This window comes from Cygnus olor, chromosome 1, assembly GCF_009769625.2.
Source record: "Cygnus olor isolate bCygOlo1 chromosome 1, bCygOlo1.pri.v2, whole genome shotgun sequence".
Lineage (NCBI taxonomy): Eukaryota > Metazoa > Chordata > Aves > Anseriformes > Anatidae > Cygnus > Cygnus olor.
The window spans coordinates 131625473-131638499 of record NC_049169.1 but is presented as its reverse complement, the minus strand read 5'-3'; the positions used below and the strand labels follow the sequence as shown (position 1 = coordinate 131638499).

The 13027-nt window shown below is 37.5% G+C and overlaps 1 protein-coding gene across 5 annotated transcripts in view; it reads right to left on the bottom strand.

Moving 5' to 3' along the window:
• Positions 1–549: 549 nt before the first annotated feature.
• The window catches only part of MID1 (midline 1), a 241450-nt gene continuing 228972 nt past the window's right edge, over positions 550–13027 (bottom strand). For all 5 annotated transcript variants that reach the window (XM_040533853.1, XM_040533871.1, XM_040533845.1 and 2 more), the window contains exons 8-10: positions 8075–8236; positions 5415–5622; positions 550–3835 (exon numbers count right to left, since the gene is read on the bottom strand). In XM_040533853.1, coding sequence (XP_040389787.1) covers positions 3487–3835; positions 5415–5622; positions 8075–8236 — 719 coding nt within the window. In that variant the 3' untranslated portion in view covers positions 550–3486. The remainder of the gene's footprint in view (positions 3836–5414; positions 5623–8074; positions 8237–13027) is intronic.

Sequence of the window (13027 nt, the reverse complement as noted above, 5' to 3'; positions counted from 1 at the left end):
CATCATTGGGAACCTACAACGGGCTAAAGACGATCTACTAAATAATTTACAACATACAGCCTAAATGATTTTTCCCTGTTAGATGTGCATTAACACATGGAAGCCTAACACATGGAAAATTTTATCTGGCCTCAGAACGAAAAAAAATTGACCCCTCCCATTCCATTACCTCAAGTCAGACCAGAGTTTAGATGACTCTACTGTCTTCTGAAGAGGCTGTTCTACGGCTTAGTCTAACTGCTTAATCACAGCTTGGCTTTGAAACATACCCTTGGAACAATGATTATACCAATATAGGCTTTATCTATTACTTTCATTGCTTGCATCTCAGAAGACTATTCCTCAAAAATCTGGCTTTGTTAAACATGGCATTATAAAATGCTACCTCATTTCTAGTCACAAAACTTTGAAAAATCAGGGAAAAACCTTCATCTAAGACTGCACTCTATATTAAAGTAACATGCTTTACTTTTACACAAAGATCACCATTCCCCCAGATTTCAATAGATTCCTATGGACCATGCAAAATGCCACAGACCACAGAAGCTATGGTTTCGAATGGATGCTTTTATTGATTAATCAGGCATTGAATCAGGTATTGTAAGGTGAACAGATTTTGTTTGTTAAAAATTGTCCAGAGGAATACCATTCATAGTAAACTTGTTTCCTCATAGTCCATACAGAATACGAAATAATTCAAGAAACAAGCAAAAAAGGAGCACCTGACTAGTTACTGTCATTCTGTGTGTGCATGTATGTATGTATATACACACATTACACTATACTTGTACATACACTAGTGTGTGTATACCCATACATACATATACACAAACATATAAGCACATAATGTACTGACTCAATTAATACTGTACTGAAGCAACGTGGCTTAGCTCCAAATGAAGTATTCTGTATTAAAATATAAATGATACAGCAAGGCCTGTAGATTACAGACCATTTGTTTTTCCTTTCACCAAAACAGTGATCTGTTTTTGAACTCACAGTTTATTTTTAAAATGAAAATATGTGAGATCACTGGGGATCTTTCCAAATTCATGGGATTAATTCCAGCTCAATCTCTGCTAACATTGTATGGCCAAACATTGAACAGCGTTTTCAGTTTGTCCACTACTGAAATCAGCTTCTAGAATTAATATTTCTGGCAAAAGAGGAGACACACAGCTTTGCTACTTGTACTGTGGTAATATACCCTCTCCTGTTGGATGGAAACTTGGCAAAAATCCTACATTAAGACTCCCTTCCTCCTGTACATTTTTATCACCACTTCTTATCAGTCATCACCTGTCAGCTCATTATAATCATTTTCATGCCATCTCAGCTACCTTCCAAACATCTCAGACCAGATTATCTGGGCAATGTACACCAGGTAGTAGAGGTAGCAATGTATTCAGATACAAAACACAATGTTTGAGGATTAATTTACTTTTTCGTTTTTGAGCATATCCATTTATTTATTACTAAAGACACAAAGATAAACACTGCAGTACACTGTATGTACATATTTTCTGGTATTTATGTCAATTCTGCACCAATCTTACCTGTGAACCATGAGATACTACTGCATCAGAAAGCCATGGTACCAGCATTGTACTGTCACACTTTTCTCCATTTAATTCACCAGTTAGCAGGGCATGTAAAGTGAAATGAAAGGAATACGGACAGACATTTATTTTCTGTTAAAAAAGGGAAAAATAAACCCTGCATGCATGTATGTATTCATCACCTTGCTCATAAGTTTTCTATATCATCATAAGGCAAACTGTAGTGCAGCTTTGTACCTGCAGAAACAGTACTTAAAAAAATCTGAAGCTGAGCTTGGGAACATTTTACTCTGGACCCATTAGTGAACAAAGTGCATTAAGACATCCATTTCAAAGGACACCTAAAGCATGGTAATTACTAAGAAAATCTTTTTTTTAAAGCTGGTATTCAACTTATCCTCTTTCTACACAGGCAGATTTTCACCACTTGCATAGTAACAACAAAACACCATAAGAAAACCATTCTTTTAAAGTTGTCATATGCCTCAAGCATCTTCCAGAATGATCATTTTATGTAAGTATTGTAGTAGTTACAAAGGGTTTCTACTCTGTAGAAAGGAAGGAGAAAAAAAATGCACCTGATTCAGCTTTGAGATAAAATAGGTACAACCTCTATTGACTTCATTGAAGTTCATCCACCAACACCAAGATGAATACAGGGCCTGCCTGTGCAGATTCCTACTGCTGCTGAAAATTTGTTATTTACTCCTCATTCACAAAGAGAACTGGTCTTCCCCAAACAACCCAAGACAATGATAATTATGAACAAATTCCAGCTGTAGTGTTTCTCCATACAGCACATGCAAAATGGATTTCCTTGCTTTGTTATAGATACTACATAGTGTACAACAATGAAACATTTGTATTTAATTTAAAATCAATGGTAAGGTGGCTCATGTCTCACTTCTGAGTTATTGGCTGGGCTTGCTGTGTTGAACCTTGTAAAATCAGAAATAAGCATTCACATGTCTACCATCAGAACCATGACGTCTTCCATTACAATCAAACCTTAAATGATGCAGTGCTTTATCAAATTAGTCTACAGTCAGACCTTGGATTGGCTGCTCTCCTCCAGTGTTCTGATTTTCAGAGATGGTATCAGTCTTTCACATCCTCAGTGATTCTACAATGTTTCCCAAACATGAAAGTGAAACACTGGCAGATGGGAATGTTGCCATCAATAAAATAAATCACCAGATGATTTATACACTCACATTTCTAGGAGATACTCCACATGTGTTTTATGAACAGAGAACATACTGCACCATGAACAGAAGTAAATTAAACTTTCTTCTTTTGCTGTGTTGGCTAGCTCCACTTCCTTGCTTGTTTATTTTCATTCTATTTGGTCTGCACATTCCCATGTGGAAAGCAGAAATTAAGAGATCTTGCATTCAATAAGATCAGTAATGAGAGCATTAATATTGGCATGAATAAAACCAGCAGTATACTGACTTGTCCACTGCAGTTTTCATCCTTCCAATTTCCTGCTTTTATCCACTGTAAAATAAAATGATGTAAAGGGGCTGATGAAACTTTAATGAATAGGACCATCAATGTGCAAAGCAAATAAGTCATTTTCCAGGTATCCAAAACAGGCTTTCCCTTTTCTCTCTCTCTCTCTCACTTCCTTTCTTTTTCTTTTTTTTTTTTTTCCTTTTTTCTTTTTATAAATAATTTATAAATCTTCCTGTAAGATACTAAATACAAATCAAAACAAAAGCAACTGCAAAAAGAGTTCTAAGGTATTATTAAAGCCACTTCTTGTCCTGCACAAAGTACTCAGAAAAGAGAGATTCTCTCCTTTTCACTTCTGTCCAGGTTCGACAGCAACAACTGGGATGCCACGCAGTCTGCCAGCTCTGGCAAGCTCCTGCAGGCAGATGCCCTCAGGAAACACGTCCTCCTACCTTTTATCTTTTAGCAGTCATGCCAGCTGCTCAGAGGAGTCTAAGTGGTCAGGGATAGGCAAGCCAGTTATAATGGTCAAACACTTATTCCACACAGTGAATGTGGGGCACACGGGCTGCCCAAACGTAATGTCAAAGGTGTAAAGGTGCAGGGAGTTCAAGGCATCGTAAAAGGCAAGGGAACCGTTGTCGTAGTCCAGCAAAATGCCGACACGGCGGAGGTGAGGCGCAGGCTCTATTGGGATTTCCTTGCTGTTGTGTCGCACCACCCACGTGTTGTTACAGCGGCACAGCACCCAGGAGGCAGAGTTCTTCCCGATCCACTCGTGCTTTGGGGCTGACTTGTATGAAATACCAATGGCATACCTGCAAAACAAAAACAACTCAGGAAAGCAAGTGCCTCCTGCCCTGCTCATAGGCTGGTGTGTCAGCCAGAGGACTCACTGGAACTCCCCAGTCTCTTGGTTGTACTAATTAAGTTCTAAATAAGTGAAATTGCACCATAATATTGGCACGGTTTTAATTAATGTTTTTCCCATCTCTCTCTCACTTCTGAGATGTCAGGGAAACTTAATTGTCCCTCCCTTTGTTTGTAGTTTGGCTGCTATGGTCATTTTTTGGAGCACATGCCTCTGGTATTCTACAGGAAAATTATTAAGTACTCAGCAAATTAGGGTTTAAATCACTGGGCCTCACATTTCCACTTCTAAACAGATGAATACAGAAGAATTCATTGATTTTAAAATACATTGCTATCTGTCATCTAATCTGATCTCTCATTTCTCCTTTAATATATGGCCCAGAAGGACAAATGCAAGAGTAGACATGAAAGGACACATTAAAAAAAAAAAAACAACATTTTTGCCATTCCCAAATATGTTTTGCCAGATGTTGGTGTGGTTTCTAGATTCAAATGAGCATTTTTTAGACTGGGTATTGCGCCAAGTGAAGCATTTACAGGTGAAGACGTTTGCTCTGCAAACTGTAATTTATGGCAAAATGTCCAGGGTAGAAGGATTATGAAAATGTTCTCATTAATGGACACGCAGGGCAAATACCTGTTTTCTCATATATTAAAGAAATGTAGAAGTTCCTCACGTTCTAGAAACACTGCAGTATTTGTAGGGTTTTCAACCAACAAAGATTAACGTGCCATAAGTTACTCTATTTTCATTCCTTGAAGTTGGCAAACAACATTTTTCTTGTTTGAGACAGTGGGCATACCTGAAGAGCTTACTGAATTTCTCCTTCATTAACTTCTGTCATGATTGCCGCCTTTGAATCTTAAAGGATAACATCTGTTCTACTGACCAAAGGGACCCTGAAACCCGGCCCTTTATGGCTGAGAGGATCATTCAGGAATAGAATCGTGTGCTCCTCCATTTCCTGCCCCAGGCTTCATATCCTGGGGCATAGACCTGGCACTGCTGCTCCCCACTCGTTCCCCAAAGCTGTATCTGACTTCCACCCCTGTGAATCTGGGTCATCAATTTGTCCTCATATTCTGTATTTTTTCTGTTTTGCTATATTTTCCAAAAGAAGGACAGCAAGATCTTTCATATCTAGTAAAGAAATGATCACACTTCTTCAAATGTTTGCTCTGCTATAGAAACAAGATGAAACCTTCTTAGCTTTCCAACTCACTAAAATCTTGAAATGTGTTTTCTGTAGAGTCAAAAAACAATCAACCTCAATCATGGAGGAAAAGCCCTGTATGGGTTTCTAAATATAAAGATGCTCTGCCTGGCAGAATAAGTTCCAGAATCTGAAAGTGCTGGAAATTGGGAAAATAGTCTGACAAACTGTGTAAAAGTATATACTAGGTCTGCTTATGCCATTCCCCATCCATCTGTTACCAGTCTCTGTCAGAGGAACTGTGCTGGGACCTGCATGGACCTTTGATATGAACCAATGATTATTCTCATGTATATTCTTATATACGTACCATGTACTCCCACTTATAACCACTTCCCAGTAATGCCGTCCGCTGTCAATGAACACATTGCCAGCTACTCCATAGCTCCCTTGGCTCGTGAATCGCTCTGGTGTATGACTCTTTTTGGAGGAGGTTTCATCACGTTCCACTGTCAAGTTATCATGAGACACTTTCAATTTTCTGTGAGCAGATTTGGGGTCCAGTTTAAATGGCTGACCTATACAAGCAGAGACAAAGATAGCAGAAGAACAGTTTGTCTTTAATTTTAAAAAGAAGAGTGAATAGAAAGCATAATAAAGAAGCATACAAGATTACATAATCGTATTAATCTCCTTCTCTGAAGTGTTCTCAAGATAGACTAAGCGATTCTGCTCCCTGTGCTAGCTGGCTTGCGTTGTCAGTTTACTGTCAGTCTCATTGTGCACTAACTTCCCTGTGTTGATAATCCCTGAAAAGAGCCCTGCGTAATCTTCATGCCCATTATCCCTGACCTAGAGGTAACCTGAACACTCTAATTCTTGCATGTAATTGAAACCAACGTACATGCTAATAAAGGTCTGAGGGTTGCTTTTTTTCACAGCATATTAGATTTAGAATGTTACATTCTATTAATTCACTCGGGATAAAGCTCCATAATAACATCTTCATCATAGCTACAAAAAAGTATGATTCCAAATCCCACAAAGTGAGTTTGAAAATAAGAAAAAGCACTAGCCTTGTCTGTTCGTTTGCTCACAGCTTTATTTATGCCAAGCACAGTCAACAATTCAGGACCTTTTTGGAAGGACGCCCATGAGGTTCTATGGTGCTGGATATTGTGCATTAAAAAGAAGGAAGTGAACTATAACTTGGACCAAATAATATGGTGTAAAAACATTACTGAGGCTGTTGCTCTTGGCAAGTATCTTCAGCTGTAGCACAAGGTTTGTAGACAATAACAGGAAGCTTTTTGGTAAACTGAACCCTGTAGATATCTAAAGTCTGGCACAATTCTGACAAGCTTTCTTCTCGCGTCAAAAAGCAGAATGATCATTTACCTCCACCAGGAGACAACTAGGAAACTATGACTCTATGTGTGATCCAGCAAATCCCTTTTCCCTTCTTAATGTCTTTCATGTCAAGGAAAAAAAATGCAAGTGGAAGATTTGATCGCATGCATAGAAAATAGAAATGAGCACTCCCATGAGGTCTGTGACCCTCTGGCACTGACAAGTGTACTTCAGATAAGACGTAAATTGCTCAGAGTTTATGAAGGAACAGTTAAGTACTTCTCATGCAGTAAAACTGAAAGCGTTAGTGTGGGGGTAAGAAGAAATTAAATTCATCTGAGCAAGGACAGTCATTGGTTCAGATCTCTAGGAAACCTGAAAAGCAGAAATTTAAAATGGAAGATGACAGATGCAATGCTCATTCTCAGTTAACATTATTAGAGATGGGTCGGTATTAAGACAAGGAGTACTTTCAGTGTTAGAGTTATAATCTACTTTTATAATGTGTATTTAGTTGTATATTAAGATGAAGCATAACATAAACACATTGGAAACTATTTGGGGATGTTTTTTGACTATTTTTTCTTACTGCTGAGTAGCAGTAATATATCTGCAGCCTGCCTCTTTAACTGGTTAGTAGCCTTTAGCCTTTGTGTTGTTGAAGCAGTAACTGAAGGATATCTTTCTCTGTACAGAGTCATATCTGCTTACATCATTTCTCAGTCACCTGAGAGGTTGCTTTTGCACCACACTGGGTCACAAAAAGACAACAGGATGAAGGGTTGCCATTTCCAAGTGGGTCTTCTGGTACTGCATTTCCTTGTAGGTTATCAGATTCTTGGTAGCAGATGTATGGTTTATATGAGTAGCTTTTACACAGGAGTGCAAGCCAGAAGAAGCCCCCGAGCTGGTATGTGCCATTCCCTGTGGCCCCTTTCTTGCAACACTCAATATCACCCCTCTTTGAACACCCTCCCCCTCAATAAGCAGGTTTCAGAGAGTGCACAAATCCCAGTGTTCCCTTTCCAGAGCTCAAAGTTGTTCATGATGACTACAGGACTGAGGGATTGGCTGGGACACAAGAAAAAGGCTGAAAACCCATCTTAAAATCGCTATACTACATCTGCTAATAATTTGTGTAACCATTGTTTATTTTATTTTTTGAAGTGGGATCTCTGACTAATCTACTACCTTGTTGAACTCCATAAAAACTGAGAGGGATGGAGCTAAGGAAGTTTTCCAGTGTCCTAAGAAAGAGATCATCTTGGAGAACAAAATTAAACTAGCATCTTATGAACACAATACAAAAATAAAATGTTTTGTTGCAAACATAAAATGTTTTTACTTTGTAGGGAAAAAAGAATAGGAAAAAGAGGAAAAGAGGACATTAAACAAAACCACAAAAGACCATTTTCAAGCATTTCACATGTGATGGCTTGGTTCCTAAATGATATTTCCAGTGACCAAAGTACAGATGCTTCTTATGATAAAAAGTAATTTCTGCACTACTGAAGACTCCGGTAATCTTAAATTGAGTTAAATATGTGACTTTCACTGTGGGAAGCACTTTAAACAGGTTAATCTGCTCTGCAGTCTTGTGTCTTTCAAAAACCAAACCTAAAAAGGAAGGCAAGAAAGGAGAAGAGTGTGTGTGTGTGTGCTGGATTTCACGTTACTCACTGTTTGTCTTGAGCTTGCCGGGCTCACTGCTTCTGCTGCCAGCCTGATTAATGGCCTTAACAATGAAGATATACTTAGTGCCACTCTGCAACCCATGCACGGTGTAGTGGTTTTGTTTGATATTGGGAACAATCATCCAGCTGTCGGCTGAGTTACATAAACCTGCAATTTCAAACCAAGCACATTAGTCATAACATACTAAACACTTTGTAACTCTGGAACATTTAGAGTACTCCTGAGCACCCAACCACCGATAAGAAATGGGCTTCTATACCTTTTAAAGTGCTGTTACATTCACTAAGTCTCCACTTAATTGCACTAACTCATTTCACCAGCCCTCAGCCAGGGTACCTTTTAACTTCTTGCTATATGAAGTCAACCATAAAAATTGGACGTGTAAGAAATGACTCAGTGAATGCATGAGCAATCTGGGAATTTTCATATCCCAACACAACGAATTCTTTATTGCTTAAGGGCCAGAGGATTATGGAGATCCCATCAATCTACTTTTTAGATTAATGAACTCAGTGTAAGCCTCAAAAAACTAACATAAGCAGTAATGCTCAGAGTCTTATGGAGCCACCTTTGCTGACAGTCATTGGGTATGTTTACCTCAGGACCTGAAGCAAATTGTGGGAGGCCAAACAGGGTGAAGGGTGGGCTCCAGAGCAAGCTCCAGCTTCTGTATTCCAAAATTTGCCAGGATGTAAATTAAACAGTAAGTTTAATAGATGTAACTTTTTGATTTATGCCCTCATGGTTAGATGTCATCTAGGGAAGAGCTACCTAATTTTCTAGTTACAAACTATTTTGGGGTACATTTGATGACTACCACAGAAGTATAACATGTAGGAAATAAGTAAAATAGGGTAGAAGCAATATAATCTGCAAAATATGAGCATAATCCATTAAAACGAACTTATTTAATTGCATAAATCTTTCTTACTGTGAAATAACTGCAATATCAGTGAATCACCCATAGTACCCACTGTACATTTGTAACAGCTCCCAGTCTAATGGATCCTCAGTCTGATAACTCTTTTGTTATAAGTGTTTATATAAATAAGAAAGCTTACATTTGCAATATATATATAGATATATGTTCACAACTTTTTATAGTTATACAGCTAGAAAAAGATAAACACAGATGAAAGTATAAGCGTGCATGCGTATTAGGAAGGCTGGAAAACCTAAATGAAAAATTCTTGACTGGATGGAAACTTACAGACTTCTTGATCTTACAGACTTCTTGATTGGACTAGATGATCTTTCAAGGTCTCTTCCAATCCCTAACATTCTGTGACTCTGTGATTTTTTCCTTGACTGGGCATAGAAAAAGTTACCAATGCTAATGTGCTATTAAGCTAGCTTTCAGCTTCTAACTCATGTTTTACCAGAAAACCAGTAAGTACTAGTGGAGAGAATCTTTTAGAAGCCCGTAGTACTTTTAGCACAAATATTAACCAATATAAAACCCTTACTTAAAGAAAAAAAATAAAAGGTTTCTAGGCACAAAACTTTAAAGAAAATGACCTGTGAAACAGATTTATAGACTCATAGAGAATTCTTAGCCATACCAGAAGTCTCCTTCTTAATTTAGGATATACTTTTCATAACAAAAGAGCATTAGGAATAGAATTTAAAATTCAAACTTCAATCTAAAAATTATGCAGTGTTTGTCTCAGATTTCTCTCATATTACATAGCATCCTTGAGAGGTAGGGAATAGGAAGAAAGGAAATAAAAGTAGCAGCATCCTGGCATAAAATATTTCAAAGACTACTTTTCCCAGTAAAAATTCAGCACAAGTATTACAGGTACACTCTTTCTGTAGCTGAACTACCGCATTGATTTTACATCAAGAACTTTTACCTGGCTCAATGGTGCTATTGCACAATAAATGTTAAGCTAAAATAAAGCAAAATAAAGCACTGGATTCAGAAGGAGTCCAGGATGACTAAGGAATCCCTTACTCAGCTGCCTCTGATCGGTTATCAAATAACATCTGTAAGTCTCTAAATGGGATGAATCCAGGCAGTAATTCTGGAAGTGCCTGCTTCTTCCATGTCCACACACTTTGAAAGCTGTGGTCTATGGTATACATAGACCACATATAAAAAAAAAACCCTCATGCAGACAAAGTGCCCAGGTTTCTGCTAAATCATCTAGCAAATAGAGTTGTATCAATCAGTGAAACTCTCTAAAGGGCACATTTTTCAATCTTACACTTTTGCTGTTACCCTCCAGAGGCTAGTCAGTCCTTAACAAAGTACAAAACTTGAGTTTATATAGGTATATGAAGGACTGTAAAAGTACAGATGTGTTGCTATGAGTCTCTTTGCCACTCTCTCCTGTCCTCCCATGTGGACTCACACATACCCAATACTCAGTACTCTGTAGATACTTGCACAGAGTAAATTATTGTTATTATTAAAAGATCTAGTTAATAGTTAATTTGGATTCCTGTGTACAGGCACAACCTCTATCTTTTTAGGTGTTGCTAAAACACTTGCTGCTGGGGGCTACTGGCAAAATGCTCACAGGCATTCACCCAATCCTAGCACTGAACAAAGAGGAGCTCCTGAGTTAGGACCTTACCTAAACTAAACTCTCTACACAGTCAGAAGAGAGAGATGGGAAGTGTCTGCTTCACCTAATTCATCTTCTAGCAGAAGGCTCTATCTTCTTTGATGATACAAGATACATTGGGTTTCTCTCCTTTGTCCTTCCTGTCTTAAGCATCCCAGACTACTGGTGTTCAATAAATGCTGGATGCTGTGACTAACTTGGTTACTTTGCTCGATAAACCTTGTTGTTCAGCAAGCTCTGCACATGCCTCCACACTAATGTGTCCATGTGCTTCCTGACTGTGATCTTGATGACAAGGTTCAAACTGAAATTTGATTCAAAATTTTGGTAATGAAATTTTGATGATATTGATATTCCAAGTGCAAAATCTTTCAGAATGAAGAACAGTAACTAGTAAGAGCCAAGGTAAGCTTTTAGGTATGAAAGAATATTTTGTCACTATATCAAAACATTTTGTCTCTAGTTCTACCCTAGCAGAACAACCTTTCTTCTCAGAATACAAAAGAAGATAACTAAGAATGATCAGGGAAATGAGCAAGCAGCCTGGTAATGTGGGCATCTGGGGGTAACTTGCCCTCTCAGCTCCCTGCCAGTGGCAGCAGGTTAAAGTGGAAAAGTACATATCTTCTCACTGCTGCAGCAGCAAAAACTAAAGGTCTGGTATTGTAGCCACTCCTAATCCAGGCTACATTCAGGTTTCTTGTTTCAAAAACTCTGGGCTTTTTACAGGGTTATGCAGGTGGTAAAACAATGTATTTTTAAAGTGTAGCCTACAAAAATGTAGGGAATTTAAATTACATCCTGGAATGGTGCAGTGAGCACAGTGATGTCCATACAGGATGTGTGAGTTTTCAAAACAAGTTTCTCAGAATCTGGAGGTAATAATTTGTAAAGCTGTTTCCCTGGTGTTGGCTGTTGATGCACTTGAAAGAACAGATGGGAAAAACCCAAGGTGTAAATCCTCCTAAAATTTACACTGCTAGATTTTAATAAAATATATCTTCTTGAAAAGCAGGAGCACAAAAGTCATAGGAAGGTTATTTAACCTCTTGAGTATTTTAATTATTTTTAAATGCTTTATTTAAATAATTACCAATTCAAATTGTTAGAATAAATACAGTAGGTGAAGGCAACAGATAACTTTCTACACCCCCTTGCATTCCCATGTGAATGAAAAAAATATACGCAGGACTTCTGCAAAACACATAGCTTTTTTTTTTTTTTTTCTTAAACAACAAACACTCTTTTAATACTTTTTAATAGGCAGTTTTCTTCATTTTATCCTAAACTTGCTTTTGTGTCATTAAAAGATATTTGCTGAAAACCTCAGTATCATTCTGAAAATTATAAGGAATCTGTTTTCTAATTAATTAAAGCTTCTAGAAAGAAACAAAAGATAGACTATTCAAAAACTCATTGGTGATCATCAACCCACAGTTTTTCAGGGAAGCATGAGGTCCTAATTGTCTTAGGACAATTATGTCTACAAAATTTTATCCTATCTCATAGGAAAAGTAATCACAAAACACAGGTAAAGTTCTGACAATACACTCTATCCTTAACACAGTTAATTTTACTATTTTGCCAATGTAACAAACATAAATTCCATTTAATGGAAAGAGAATTGTTTACTCCTTTGTGTCTTGAAGAGAGTCTCGTGTGTTTTCCATGAAGACATCTTGTGTTGCAGCTCGTAAAAAGCTGTGTGTTTAAATTTTAACCTTCCTGAAGCACACTAAAGAAATTCCATGAAAAAAAAAATCAAACAAAAAATACTTCAACATTTATTGGAATGAGATAATGAAATTATATTGCTAGGTAGCTAGTGACAAATTTGAAAGCCTTTACAACATTCAGATTGCAGATGATTAGCTGCCTCTCAGAAATGCAAATGCATGAATGGTATAGCTCTGGGAACAACTTCTTTAGTAAAAGTCTGTTTAATTTAAAGTACTGTATTGCTCTTACACACAGAACAGTGTTGCCAAGCATTTAATAGCAAGCAGTTTGGCCACATTTGGAAATAATCTTTCTTGTATGAAATAGGATTCAAAATGAAATACTCTAGTTGGACCTTTTCCATTAAATGTTAACTTCCCAATATTTCAGTTAATAAAAAAGAATATAGTTGATTATTTTGGATAGAAAATACAGTAGAAAAACTTAGCATTGTTTGTTTTTGTTACTGAATTCTTAGCAATCTCTGAATGATATATGCCTCTGGAGGAGGAAATGTTCTGGAGTGGAAAGTTCAGTCAGTCTGACTACGTGGTTTTAAGAAACAGATTCCAAAATAACAACCTCCATTAGCATGGTAGGTGGGTTTGTATGCAAAGTGATTCCTATTGCCTCAAGGGAAAAAAGC